The sequence below is a fragment of the Cryptomeria japonica genome, chromosome 10 (genome assembly GCF_030272615.1).
Source record: "Cryptomeria japonica chromosome 10, Sugi_1.0, whole genome shotgun sequence".
Classification (NCBI taxonomy): Eukaryota; Viridiplantae; Streptophyta; class Pinopsida; order Cupressales; family Cupressaceae; genus Cryptomeria; species Cryptomeria japonica.
The window spans coordinates 91,996,692-92,012,186 of NC_081414.1; the positions used below are offsets into that span (position 1 = coordinate 91,996,692).

The window sequence follows — 15,495 nt, forward strand, 5'->3', positions numbered from 1 at the left end:
GCAAAATGACCTAAAAATAGAAAAGGCACTACGAAGTTTAGCTCAAGTAATATAGTAAAATGGGACCTAATTAATAATTGATTAGCTAATTATCTTTTTTACTTTAAAAGAGAGTAGTCAGTTTCACTGTTTCAGACACTTGTACCCATTCCCTGGCATACTTTTCCATCACCCACGCACCATCGGTGTGCAGGATGGGCAGTTCCATACCTTGGATTCAACTTGCCAAATCCCAGAAATGACAATCAGAATTTCCAAATGTTGTGCTTTCTCCACTTACCTGCTCGCTGTTGATGAGCAGCTTCTTTGATCCCAAGAAGAACTTAATTTTGTCTCCATTTAAGAGTCTTAGGCTTCTTTACAAATTTGTTCTTGCAGTTATTAATAGCCTGATCACTTCAGGCCCCCTTTGTGCTGCATCTTAGATTCACATCCAAGATATTTAACTCCCAAATTTCTAGGGAAATCCGCCTTTGCAACTACATCTAACAACCAATGTTAAATTCCAAGAAGTCAACATAATAATTTAGTTCAAGAAAAAAGATCTATTAATCAATATGCATGTACCCAATTATGGAAGGTTCTATCATAAGATTTAGTTTCATTTCATCTAGTAGATTGTATCAGGTTTGTCATCTAACAAACTTATGTGAAATTTGTGTCAAATTTATCTGGGGAGAAGTATCAAGGAACTGTATAAACATTGCCCGGGGAACAATAAAATCTGGATTTTTATGCAAAAGAGTGTCCCTAGTACAGGAAGAACTGGGGTATATTGTGTGAGCAACAATACCATTATCTTCATTTTAGACAATCATCTTTTAGTCATTCACATTTTCAAGAGGTATATGAAATTGAAACAACATTGTAACTCTTTCCCTCTTTTTCTTGCAAACAAAGTTTTCCAGTTATAAATCTGAAGTTAAAGTTGTTCTTGTGAGAGTAGTGTTCATGAGAAACCTAACAGACAAGGCATCCCAGTCAGCAGCTAACAGAGTTTTGCTTTTCTTCAAGGTGTCCGTGGTTTCTTTTTCTATGATTTTCTATTAATGCCTCTGGCCCAGTTTTGAAATTATTCTGAATGGAAGACAAAGATTAGGACAGAGGCACGCAAATATAACAAAGACAGAATACTATAAACCTAAGTTACCGGTTCGGGTTCGGATTCGGGTACGGATTCGCGGATTCAGCAAAAAAAAAATTTTTTGGGTACGGGTACGGGTTCGTCCGTACATATATATATACATTTTAATTTTTTTTAATATATATATATATATGTTCAAACTTCAAACATCAAAATTATATATGTTCACAGTTCAAACATACAATGTAACTTTCCCATACAATGATACATAAATGATAACAGATAAATCATAAATCATAAATGATAAATCCATAATTGCCAATGCCAATAAATATTCTGATATTGATATATCATAAATCATAAATGTAATATCATATTCATAATTTGCAAAAAAGATAATATTCAAGTTTCAAGTTTCAAAATGTGAAAATGTCATGACACAATAAAGTATAAAGTTAAACATTCAAATTACAAGCCATCTATGGGATTTAAATTCCATATTCATCTTCATCTGAAGCATCCAACCCAAGCCCACAGTCATCAAGTGGTTCAAATTCAGCATCAGTTGAACCAATATCAAATGGAATGCCACTCCCACTAGCTATGTCTCTCTCAAATTCCATAACTGCCTCGTCTATAGAGATTTGGCAAAGTTGTGCAACTGTAGCATCTAAATCAGCACACTCAGGGGCTCAATCCCAATTCCTTGTTACACCCTCACTATATCCAGGGTCCTTATGTGACAACAAACGAAGGTTGGAGTGTACGTAGACCAAATCCTCAGCTTTCTTTGCACCCAAACGATTACGTTTGACTGAGTGGATGAAGGGGTATGTACTCCAATTCCGCTCAGCTGAAGAAGAACTTGCAACCTGTTAAAAGTTAAAACATAATTAGAAATTTATAAATTAAAATTATAAAATAAAAATATGATAGCATCAAATGGAATTGGAAAACTATAAAAATAAAAAATAAAAAGATACATACTTGGGAGTTAAGTTTAATTGCAAGAGGCTGCAAGTAAATGGAGCCTTGACCATGTACATACCACCACTCATCAGCATCCATCCCATATCTAGCATTAAGAGCTACAACATCATGATTTTTTGCAGATACAAATTGGCCAAACTCCCTCATGACAATATTTCTTGTCTCCTCATCTTGATATATCTTTTTAAAGGCAGCCCTATAGCCAGAAGCAACCTCTGCATCTCTATATGGTGGCATCCTCTTTGGTGTTGCAAGCATCTCTGCACTATAAAATTTTGGCGTCAAAGCAAATGCTAAGAGATGTAAGGGGGTGGTCATCTTGTTCCAACGGTCAACAACAATTTTCTGCACAACTTTGAAAAATGTTTCCGTTGGGTCATTTTCTTTTCTATTTATTACTTCTTTTATTTTTTCCACCATGCAATCCATGCCATCATAAATCTCGCCCAAACATGGGCGATCAGTATCAGCATACCTGATCATGCTCATGATGGGCTCAGTGAAATTCAAAACATATTCCACATCATCCCACCATTTCTCACCAAGGATCAATGTTCTTACTTTTAGAGCTCTTTCTGTGTGGGACTGCTTCCATACACTCCACAAGCTGTTGATGACCATAGAACTCAAGGCGTCTCGCACCTTCAGAAGTCGTCTTAAGACGAGCGTGTGAGATGCAAATCGTGTTTCAGCAACCTAACATGACATAACAAAATTGAAAATACACAACATATATCAAATGCAAGTCTATAAAAAATACAAATTTAAAACTAAAAAATTAAAAAATAAAATTTAAAATTAGTAATTATAAATTACCTTCAACAACTCCAACTTGGAGAAGGTCCTGAAAATGGCTTGTGACATATGATGATTAGTCACAAACATTTGAATCTCCTCGCCCTCCACATATAGTTTTTTCACCCAATCAATTTGTGTGCCAAGTTTTTGCATGATTAAATTGAGTGAGTGTACTGCGCATGGTGTCCAAAAGATGTGACCATATGTAGCCTCCACTATAGTCCCTGCTGCCCTACAATTTTTAGCATTGTCAGTTACAACTTGGACAACATTTTGAGGCCCCACCATGTCAATGCATTCTATCAAGATATTGGCAATGAAACTTGCATCTTTCACTTGCCCCTCACAATCCACTGCTTTCAAAAACATTGCCCCTTTAGGACACACTGCTATAACATTGATCAATGGCCTATTTTTAATATCTTTCCATCCATCAGAAACAATGGTCACACTTGTTTCCTGCCATGTATCTTTGATGACCTTCAACTGTGACTCTACGGATGCTTTCTCCTTTGCCAATAAGGTGGTTCTCACCTTTTCATACCCTGGACAAACATAATCAGAAGGTTTATTGCAAAGAGTATGCACCATGTCCCGAAAGTAAGGTGATCTAACAAGGTTGAAAGGAAGCCCATTGCCATAAAGGCAACGTCCAATTTTGGAATCTGCAATCTCTCTCAGTTCATTTTTGAAGGCAAAATCCAATGGGCCTCTTTTCCGTGAAGCCACAACATTCTGATTCTCTACTGCATCAACTGGTGGGTTTTGCATGAAAGGATGTGAACTAGCTGGTCTTGTGGAGCCAATGCTACTAGAAGGCCTCTTAGACATTGAGCTTGGATGGACAAGAGGATGATCAGTCTTTGCTTTGCTACTTCTCCTATCAGCTTCCTCTTGTTCTTTAATATATCCCAAAACTAGAGCTTTTGACAGCCCCTTGCCATCTGATCCCTTACAAAATTTTATTCCACGCCCAGGGATGAAACAAAGGTGGCCTTTCACTCGAAAGTATGAGCTGGTATACTCAGTGCCACAATGGTTGCATTGCCAAACAAAACCCCCACCACCAGACACTGGCTTGATCATTGTTGTATAATGCCAAAGTGGTGAATCTTGATCAATTTTAAAGGGGGCATTTTCAGTTCGGACATTTGCAACTGAACTAGAGCTTGCACTTGCACTTGCACTTCCAGTTCCAGCCATTATGTATGATTATATGAATAGTGTACCTAAAATGAAAAGAGAACGCACAACATTATTGAAAAAAATTATTAAAATTTCGCTATTATAACCCCATACTATGCATACAAAGTGTAAAAAAATATACAAGACTTCTTTAAAAAAAATTAAAAAAACTTTAAAAAACTTGAAAAAAAAATTTAAAAATTTGAAAAAAACTTGGAAAAATTCTTGAAAACTTGAAAAAAATTCAGATTCACTTACCTTTAATGGCTAAATCTTTCTTCTCCAGTGATTCCTATGCCTTTGATGCGTGTCTCACACCTTCGTAGTCGTCACCTTCGAAGAAAAATACAAAAACTAAGAAGCCTGATTGTAGAGAAAAAATCTTCAAAAATTCAAGTAGAATAGGTTGAATGCATGTTTTGATGCATGAAATGCATCATAGAGGGGCGGATTAGGGTTTAGATGTAAAAATAAGATTAAAAAAATTGTTTTTTTATTGTTTTTAATTGCTTTCTAACCCGTGGGCCCCGTTTTTGGGAACCCACAGGCTTGGGTTCACCCGGGTCCTCTTGGGTTCACCTGGGTCCTCCTGGGTTCGCCTTGGGTCCCACCCGGGTCCTACCCAGGCGGCTGGGTTCCCTGTGGGTCCTGCATGGCAGGACCCACAGGGAACCCAGCCGCCTGGGTAGGACCCGGGTGGGACCCAGAGCGAACCAGGCTGGGACCAGGACTGGGCACGGACCAGGACCAGGACCCAGCCAAAATAGGGAAGAACCGGTATCACAGCTATAAACCTTAAACAAACAGAAAAAATGTGGAAAGCGGAGATTTAACTAATGATGATTTTGTTGTTTATACAGTTGATACTAAATTTTGCAAATTAACATCTTTGAGGATTTTGAATATCCCGAGTGGGTTATGTCTTGCAAATAGGAAGGATGGCCAGCCTTCCGGGTTCACTGTTTATTTTTTGGACATAATGTCAATATGCCTTTTTTGTTGATGTGCCATTTAGTTTGCTACAACTTTGTGACGAAACGATTACTGATATTATTCTGCCACTTGCTTAGTTACTTTATATCATTCCTATTGCATGAATGCATCTGTTTTTGTCATACATAGTATGCCACTGTTGGTTATTCATTAATGAGTTTATCACTTCATCTGTTTATGACATTGTTAATGCCAGATTGCACTATATATATAGCAGCACTGGACAGCTAGTGGTTATTCATTCTTTTTTGTCTAAATTTTAATTCTTTTGACTTTCTTGAAATCCCCCCTTTTTAGTAATGTTATTGATCTTCCTGTCGTGTGGTGGGATTGGTTGTTTAGATTATCTGAATCTAACTTTCAATTTTTCCCTTTATTATGATTAATAATAGCATATATCTGGTCTGATAATTACTAATATATTATTTGTTTTTACAGTATCAATCTTAGCATCTGAATTTGTATATAGGAATTTTTTTAACTTTTTGGTACTAGCCTGTTAAAGGGAATTAGGATTATAATAATTTGAAGGGCATTGTGTTATCAATTCTGCCCTAAATTAATTTTTTTTTCAAAATTGAATTTGACATAACCTTAAAATCATGTGACAGACATCTTTGAATTCTTTCATGGCAATGGGAAGACCAGCATGGAAGGAGGCAAGGGCAACAATTCAGAAACTTTTGTCCAGTAAGCATGAAATTTGATTTTTTGTTGTTGCTTTCTCAAGTGTATCAAGGCATCTACTTACCTAAAAAATGCTGATCTTTGTGCCTATTTATGTTTTACCACTGATTTTTCTTTATCAGCCTGATTTAGCATATTCCAAATTTGGCTTTGAAAAGACCAAATCAATGTCACCTCGAGGATTGAATTGAAGTGGTGTGCATGTGTGCATATTCATATATGTGTGTGTTTGCACACACACACACACCATACATCCGCACATATTCATGAGCGTGCACACACACTTGTGCACATACATTCATGTATATGCAAATGTGTCTATATTTATACTTACATATGCATGCACACAAACACACATACACATGTATGTATATCATAATACAAATACCTACATATGCATGGATATATATTGTTTATTTCTCCATATGATAAAATAAATACATGAATAATTAATACCAAGAGGCATTCTAGAATGGCATTAAGGGATGGAGTGCAATGGCATGAGCGTGTTAATGGTAACTTTTACCTTTTATCTTAAATTTGCGACCATTCACATGTCAAAATATTAATATTGATTATAAACATAATATTTTCAAAATAAACACCATATAAAATAAAATACTCTTATCAAAATTATAAGTTTTAAATAGATATATAAATAAAAAATAAAAAATGAGATATTTAAAAAAAAACTCTACCATTTCATAATTACAATATGTAGCAAATATTCTTTTAAAATTTATTAGTAGAGAATAACTAATTCAATAAAATAAATATTTATTAAATTTTTATTTTTACCGATTTTTTTGAATAATGATAAGAAGTTTAAAAATAAAAAAATTGTATTAGGAAAAGAAATTAATTGTTTTTGTTTGTAGTAAAGATAATTTGAAGTAAAATAAAATAATTTTAAGGTAAATACAATAGGTCCATTTGATATCTCTAGGCATTTATTTAGATAGATGTATTTAAGATATCTATACTAGTAGAGATGACAATGTATACTAGATACAAGAGTATATTATATCTTTATTCACACATGAAATTATAATAGAAGAAGACTAGAGATGGCCAGCTAGGGATAGGAGTTGACTTGACTAGATCATACTCCTTTTCTTGACGATACACAATCTATTTAAAGGACTCGACAGTTGTCAAGAGGAACACAATCGTCAACCAATCAATGCTTATAACTACTTGAAGTCGACAAACACCTGATATGAATAGTTAATACACAATCAGATAACCAATATTGTAGACAAAGACTTGTACATGAATGTGGAAGCATACCTTGCAAACTTGAACCATAAGTATTAGAATAATACTTTATTATTTTATTATTAATGCTCAATATTGTAAACTTAGTGTAAATATCTTAATAAGATCTTGCTCGATCTTATTGGCAGTTTCTTTTTAGAAACTTGCCCTCTTGTAATTCTTTGTAATCCTATTTATTGAGCGTTTGCTCATTGTTAATAGACATTCAATTTTTTTACCAATTACTTGCGTAATATGGTGTTAGAGCAGAAAGAAAAATTTTGTTTTTTCTAAAAATTTTCGAATGAAATTTTTCATCACTGAAAGAACAAATCTAGGGCCTGTGATTTTTTCAGAATTCGAAATTCAAATTTTTTTTTCTAAAGGGTTTTCTTTCAAGTGGTTTTTTCTACTGTTCTTCGTGTTTTTTGTGGCGGATTTCTTTTCAACCAGATCTTCGTCCCACGATGCCATTAATCCTCTGCACATGATGCGATTTTTTCCACCTTCAAATTTTTTTCTGCCATTTTTAGACGGAAATCTGCATTTTCGATTAGGGTTTTTACCCTTCAGATCAAGTCGATTTTTTTTACGATTGCAGATTCTTGGTGGGTTTTTCGAGAGATCAACTAGGTTGTTTTCAGAATTTTGTGGGTGCATCGTTTTCCGTGCCTCAAATTTCGTGCCAGCAAATTTCAATTCTAATTTTAGATTCTTTTTGGGTTTTTCGCAAGGATTTCTAGGTTGTCTTCGGATTGTTGGGTCAGCTGTAAAATTTTCACGAAATGCATTGGGAAACGTGCAAGATGGTGTCATTGACCAACTTGATGTTGGAAGGCAGTCAGCGATTTAATGGGAAAAATTATAACACCTGGAAGCAGCGCATGCTGACTATTTTTGAATATCACCGCTTGGATAATCTTGTTTTGGGCACGGAGTCTCGTCCTCAAACGCCTGGAGCTGACCAGGACAAGTTTGATGACTGCAATCGAGAAGCTGTTATGCTTCTCAAGCTCTCTGTTACAGATGACCAGCTACCTTAGATTCCTTTTGGCAAGTCAGTTGGAGAAATCTGGAAGCATCTGAAGGAGTTGCATGAGACATCCGACAAGAGTCAAGCCTTTTTTTTGAAGAATCAGCTGATCTCCATTATGATGGATGAACGCATGTCCTTATAGGAGCATCTTACAAAGATTAAGGACATTCGAGATCAGCTCGAAGCTATTGGTCGGCAAATGGAGGAAGAGGATATGGTAGTCATTACTCTGAAAAGTTTACCAAAACCGTATGAGCACTTTATAGAGACTCTCAACATTACTTCTACTAATGTTGATCTGAAATTTCCAGAGTTATGCACCAAACTTCTGCAACAGGATCATTGGAAACAATTTGGTAGCGGCGCTACTTCAGCCTCCTCAGAACATGCCTTTGCTGCCAAATCCTTTCACAAGGATAAAGGCAAATCCCAGTCATCCCAGTCCTTTCAGCAGAAGGGCTCTTCTCAGTCTCAGGATGGTTCCAAGAAAAAGAAGGTGCAGTGCAATTACTGTCACAAATTTGGTCATATGATCAAAGATTACTGTACCAGATTGGTTTCCGAGCATCGGAAGCAAGGAGGGTCTCAGCCTAAAGCCAATGTTGCTGAGCACACAGAGCAGAAAAAGTCTGCCTGCCATTACCTGGAGATCATGTGAAGTCTTCTGCCTGGTACATTGATTCTGGTGCTTCTCGTCATTTCACTCACAGGCGTGACTGGTTTGTTGAGTTCTCTCCCTACACTGATTCAATTATTTTTGGAGGTGGTGAAGAGTACACTGTTGTCGGCAAGGGCAGCGTTCAGATACAGTCTGGAGGGAGGAATCTCATATTCCTCAATGTGTACTATGTTCTTGGTATGGAACTTAACCTCCTTTCTGTCAGTTAGATTATGCGGCATTCTCCTTAGCTGGATGTCGTTTTCAATACACATAAATGCTCGATTGTTGATCGTGCTTCTAGCACTATTGTAGCTATTGGCATTGAGGATCATGGTCTATATAGACTTGTAGATACAGGTGATTCTCTTGAGCATGCCTTCGCAGCTAAATCTTCATCTATCAACAGTCTCTGGCCTCAGCGATATGGTCACCTGAACATTCATTATCTTGCACAGCTTGTTCGGGAAGACTTAGTACATGGTCTCCCTGATATTTAGACTCAGAATCATCATGTTTGTGAAGCTTGCCAGGCCGGGAAGCAGCATCGGACACCGTTCAAGGATGGTGACTCATGGCGAGCCTCTAAGGTACTGCAGCTGGTCCACGCTGATGTATGTGGTCCTATGAATACTACTTTTGTTACTGGGTGCAGGTATTTCTTGCTTTTTGTTGATGATTTCAGTCGTAAAATGTGGGTGTATTTCCTTAAGCACAAATCAGATGTGTTTATTGTATTTCAGAAATTTAAGGCCTTAGTAGAAAAAGAGTCTAGTTCTTCTATTATTACTCTTAGGTCTGATAATGGGGGGGAGTTTTGTTCTTCTACTTTCTCTACTTTCTGTGATACACATGGCATCAAACGTCAATTAACCACACCATACACCCCTCAACAAAACGTCGTAACCGCACCATTACAGAAATGGCTAGGTCTATGATGGAACATAGAAACGTTCCTAAGAAATATTGGGCAGAAGCAGTGTTCAAAGCAGTCGATCTTCTTAATAGGTCACCCACTCATGCTATTAAAAATAAGACTCTTGAGGAAGCATGGTCTGGTCGCAAACCTAGGATCAACCATTTGAAAGTTTTTGGCTCTTTAGCTTATGTGTAGATTCCTAATGCCAAGCGCACTATGTTGGATTCCAAGAGTCAGAAGCTCATGTTTACAGGGTATAGTGACAACCATAAGGCTTATCGATTGATTGATGTAGACTCTGATTGTCTTATCTTTAGTCGTGATGTTGTCTTTGATGAAGAATGAGGACCATTTCAGCTTTCCTCGTCTCAGCAGGATTTTGAGGATCAGCCTTTGAAGGCTTCTGACTTAGGTATTTGTCTTCCATTCGGTTCACCTGATGGGAGGGATGATGCAGATTCTGTATTTGAGGATGCACTACCCGAGTTTCCTCCAGAAGATGCTCATCTTCCTCCTCATCCTAATCCTGATCCGCTTCCTCTTCCAGTTATTCCTCCTGCTCCTGATGTTGGCACATCTACTCTTCGGCCTAAATGGTGGGCTAAGACCATCAGTGATCTTCGTCCTAATGAGCTCATTGAGGGTAGAGCTTCTAGAAATAAGGGCAAACAGCAAAACACAGTTAATTTTGCTCTTATGGCTAACATCCACAGTATCTATGAGCCTCAAACATATGCAGAGGCCAAAGGGATTCCAGAGTGGGAACAAGCAATGGATGCTGAGTTCCAAAGTCTTCAGAAGAATCACACCTGGGTTCTTTCAAATCTTCCTCCAGGGAAGAAACCCATTAGCTATAAATGGGTATATAAGGTCAAGTATCATGCAGATGGTACCTTAGATAGATATAAGGCCAGATTAGTTGCTCGAGGATTCACATAGTGAGAAGGCGTTGACTATGAGGAGACTTTTGCTCCTACTGCTAAGATGAGTACTATTCGTCTTCTTCTCGCCATTGCAGCTTAGTATGGTTGGAAAGTCCATCAGATGGACGTGAAGAGTACCTTCCTCAATGGTGAATTGCAGGAAGAAGTCTACATGACGCAGCCTCCTGGTTTCAAGGTTGCCGGTTCAGAACCGCAAGTGTGTAGACTCTGGAAAACACTCTATGGACTTAAACAAGCTCCTCGAGCATGGTACATAAAAAATGATCAGTACTTGGTTGCTCATGGCTTTTAGCGTAGTCCTTCAGACGATAATCTGTATATCAAACACTTTGGTAATGATATTCTCTTTCTTGTTGTCTATGTGGATGACTTGATCATTACTGGGAATTCAGCACATTTGATTTGAGAAATCAAACAGGATTTGTGCAACACTTTTGATATGACAGATTTAGGACTTCTTCATTATTGTTTGGGTGTGAGGTTTGGCAGACTGATAGCAACATCTTCCTTTCTTAGTATAAGGATGCTAGAAGCTTGCTTGACAGGTTTCGAATGCAGGATTGCAAACCTGCTTCCACACCTATGGAGACTGGTCTGAAATTGTCAGCCAAGTCTGATTCTCCTCTTGTAGATGAAACACAATTTAGGCAACTAGTGGGTAGTCTCATCTATCTCGTTGCCACTAGACCCGACCTCAGTTTTGCAGTGACCTACATCTCACGCTTTATGACGGCCCCCAGGGCTGATCATTGGGTAGCAGCGAAGCGTGTCCTGCGCTATGTGAAAGGCACCTCGGATTATGGACTTCTTTACACTAGGAGTGATGATCCTCGACTCAGTGGGTTCACAGATTCAGATTGGGCAGGCTCAGTTGATGACAGGAAGTCAACCTCTGGATATGTGTTCAGTTTGGGATCTGGTGCAATCACCTGGACTAGTAAGCAGCAGCAGGCAGTGGCTCTCTCTTCGACAGAAGTAGAGTATAGAGGAGCCGTTAAGGCAGCTTGTGAGGCAGTTTGGCTTCGCCGGATGCTTGGAGATATGCAAATATCTCAAGCAGGTCCGACTCCCTTGTTTTCGGACAATCAGGGAGTTCTCAAACTTGCCAAGAATCCAGTCTTCCATGAAAGAACCAAACATATAGAACTTCATTGTCACTACATTCGGCAGTTGGTTGAAGATGGATCCATTCAGTTGCTGTATGTTCCTACCTCGGAGCAGTCAACAGATATTTTCACCAATCCCCTCAGTCCAGATAAGTTTGTAAAATTCAGGGGGTCTATTGGTGTAGTTGATAGATTGAACATTAAGGGAGGGTATTAGAGTAATACTTTATTATTCTATTGTTAATGCTCAATATTGTAAACTTAGTGTAAATATCTTAATAAGATCTTGCTCGATCTTATTGGCAGTTTCTTTTTAGAAACTTGCCCTCTTGTAATTCTTTGTAATCTTATTTATTGGGCGTTTGCTCATTGTTAATAGACATTCAATTTTTTTACCAATTACTTGCGTAATAATAAGAGCATTTGGCAAATCAAATGAGTGCAACGGGGGTCTAGGGGCAACACCCTTAGCAGGGTCAAGGGTGGTTTGGGGTTAGTGCCCCCAATGGGGTTGAGGATAGTGCCCCTTGCGGGAACCTAAGTTAGTGACCCCAATGGGGTTGAGGATAGTGCCCCTTGCGGGATCTTGGGGTAGTGCTCTAAGCATGCTCCTTGATGCAATACAAGGCAGGTTTGAGGGGTGGAGTCCTTGTTGCCAAGCCCAAATTAAGACCTTCAAAACCACATAGATTGTCATGGCCATATCATTCTTTGTGATTTTTTAAGAAGCACAAAGCAATGCTGACAAAGCCAAAAAGTAGAGATTTTAGAGTGTTTAAGCAACGTATGCAACATAGTAAAGTTTGATGTTTCCTAAACAATCCACTTTGTCATTCTATTAAGTAAAGACGTTGCTAAGTGGTGAGGGAATCTATTTGTTGCCAAATGATGGAATTGGTGTAGTTAGGAGTGATATGCCTCTATGCTAGGAGGCATGGTGCCACCATATGACCAAATACCCATGTTGTCGATGCACGAGGGAGAAAATATGATACTTTTCCAAGAATGAAGGGAGCTGTGTGATTTGCAGGGATAGCCATATGTTGGAGAAGAGGGATTGTCGCATGGTCGAACAAGCTTGCCATCGCTGTATGTTGTAGAGAGGGGGTGATGTTTTTTGTGTGTCGAATTGATGTTGTAGTACGATGAAGTGTTGGCTGTATGGTGGGTAGTGAGGCCATCATATGGTGAGTGGAGAGGGGTATACGTTGGAAGTAAGAACCCACCAAATGCCATAGAAAGTTTGCTGTGCGCAAGGATGATGTATGATGAGTAGCGATGGTTGCACAATGTAAATGAATGCAGGTCATACAATGTTTCGAGTGTTTAGTTCTCTTGGGTGTGCTATATAATTTATTCCTTTCTTCAAAAGCACCTTCACTTTATGCTGTCATAGGACTTGTAGGAGAATGAAGTGATGATTGTCACTGTTGTGAGAAAACTTACTTTTAGTTGTTAAGTGAATGAATAGCTTGACTGTACATTGTGGAATGGAAGTTGTTGGCATATGTTGTCATTGATGTCAACCTTGATGTCATGTGCAAAAGAGTTGCAAAGGTGATATTGTGTGGAGGGGGAGATTGTTGGCATATGTTGTCATTGATGTCAACCTTGATGTCATGTGCAGAAGAGTTGCAGGTTGCAGATGAGTTGCAAAGGTGATATTGTGTGGAACTCATGTGCTTCACCATATGTTGTCATTGATGTCAACATGTGATGTACATGGCCGATTTGATGGAGTTGCAGAAGAAATGTGTTACACGAGAAAAATATGTTGCAGGTTGTAGATTGTTGGCAGATGTGCATATCGGTTGGATCCATGTGTTTCAGAGTTTGCATCATGTTGTACACTGATCTAATAGTGTTTTGGATCCATCGGGTTCAATATATGTTTGTTGCAGATCAAAAATGGTGAAACCCTTGCATTATCACTTCTTTGTATAATTTGGCCATCGCGTGAAAATGGAAGTGCGGCGGTGTTTAGTTTTGTGCCCAAAATCCTTGTTTCACCCGATCCTTTGACCTTCGATATGCGTTGTCTCCTGGCCTTCTAATTTATTGGTTAATGCTTTACCTGACTATCGCGTCTCATTGGAAGTCCTGCCACTTTCTTTTTGGAGTTGCATCGTTCTTATTTCCTGTCGATGCCTAATCTCCGATAGTGGTCCCCACTTGTGTTTCATTATCTTGTTGTCTATTTTCACATTGACATTCTCTGCTGGACCCACCTCGGTGTGTGCACATGCAAATGTGTAGTTGGCGGATGTGTATTGGCTCTGTCTGGTGGTGACGTGTTTGCGTGGGCCCGGTTAAGGTTACAAGGCTCTCTAGGTTATCGCTTTATCAAGTTAAACTGGAAGCAACGCTCATTTCAGTTGTGTTGTTCTTGTGTTCCGATTTCCTTTGACAACCTGATCCTCCAATAGATGAAGGATTGTGTGGTGAGGAAGATATGTTGTGGACCCCACTTTGGCCAAGCGGTATGTAGTATTGTGATGGGAGGAAATATTGGATGCCAATATAAAAGGAGGTCCACGTGGCCATGGACCAAGGTTGACCTGATGACATGGCATGTTCGGGTGATGTGGCAAAAGAGACGCTAGACATGTGGAGGTTGATGTATACTACTAAATGCACTTAGTTCATGTGACCATGTGGCGGCATGTGTTTTGGTCCATCAGGTTGTGCAATGTGCGTTGACCCTTTTTTTTTGAGTTTGGTGGTACCACGTGGCAGTTGCAGATTGGTTCCTTGTTTATGCAGACCCTGTGTTGGAATGGCAGCAAGAGTCTTTTTCGGCAAGACCTTGCCTTTCAACAAGACCACTCTTCCCTTTGGCCGAATCTTTGTGCTACACCGAAATACCCTTTTTGGGTATGACCTCGTGCAAGTCTTGTCGACATTGTTTCTTTTCGGCAAGACGGTTCAGGACTTGAGCCGACCCTTAAGAGCTATATCGAAATAATCTTTTCAGTATGACTCGCATTGTGTCCTACCAACATAGTGTTCCTTTCGGTTTGACAAGAGATGTGTCTGGGTGATAAAGTTTTCTCTCTTCAATGTGACTTGGTCTTTCGACAAGACTTGAATTGGCCTTTGCAGACAGTGGAAGCTATAGCAATAAGAAAGTTCTTTTGCTGTGACGATGATAGAGTCTAAGGATGGAGATGACGACACGTTGGCAGTCAGATAGGCTCAAAGGTCCAGGTGGCAATGTGACAAAGGTTGACCATGCATATTGAACGTCGTGACACTTGTTGATTACATACATATGGTTGGCATCTGTTGCTAGGGTTTGCTTGTTGTCTCAGTTGTGAAGATCTGGTAATCGATTGGAGACTTCATTTATGAAGACAGGTGTAGTCGATCCAATCTATGCAAGAAGATAGAGATTTCATTAATGGCGAATTAGTTACAGATGGTTGAAGGGATCGAGGTGATCGACAGAGGCATAATATCAGATCTTACATGCAGATAGAGATTACTAATTTTAGTAATCTAAGTACAGTGGTAGTTGAGGTGGCTAAGCTGGTAGGCATACCAGATTGTGCGGCAGATTTCTTGGAAGCTCAAGAAGACAAAAGCAGATAAACATACGGTTATGATCTTTTTATAATGTTTTCAAATGGAATTTTTGGAGGGAAAATCATATTGGCCGTATGTGTAGAGGCGGTGGAAGATTTTTTAAAAAGTAGTTGGGTAATGAATGTTGTTTTGTTGAGAGTAGCAGAAGGTGAAAAATATAAAGAAGTACAGTTGGTTGCGAAGTAGTTGTTGTAGAGCGGTCAGTTGTTGAGAGAGAGAGAAATAACAAAAAACAGAGCATTTAGTAGAGATA

General features: G+C 38.8%; 1 protein-coding gene across 1 annotated transcript in view; it reads left to right on the forward strand.

The window, feature by feature from the left end:
* Positions 1-15,495, forward strand: part of LOC131049616 (fumarylacetoacetase) — a 109,620-nt gene that overhangs the window by 31,296 nt on the left and 62,829 nt on the right. Inside the window, exon 2 of the mRNA XM_057983671.2 lies at positions 5,662-5,740. Within this exon, the coding sequence (XP_057839654.2) occupies positions 5,662-5,740 (79 nt within the window). The remainder of the gene's footprint in view (positions 1-5,661; positions 5,741-15,495) is intronic.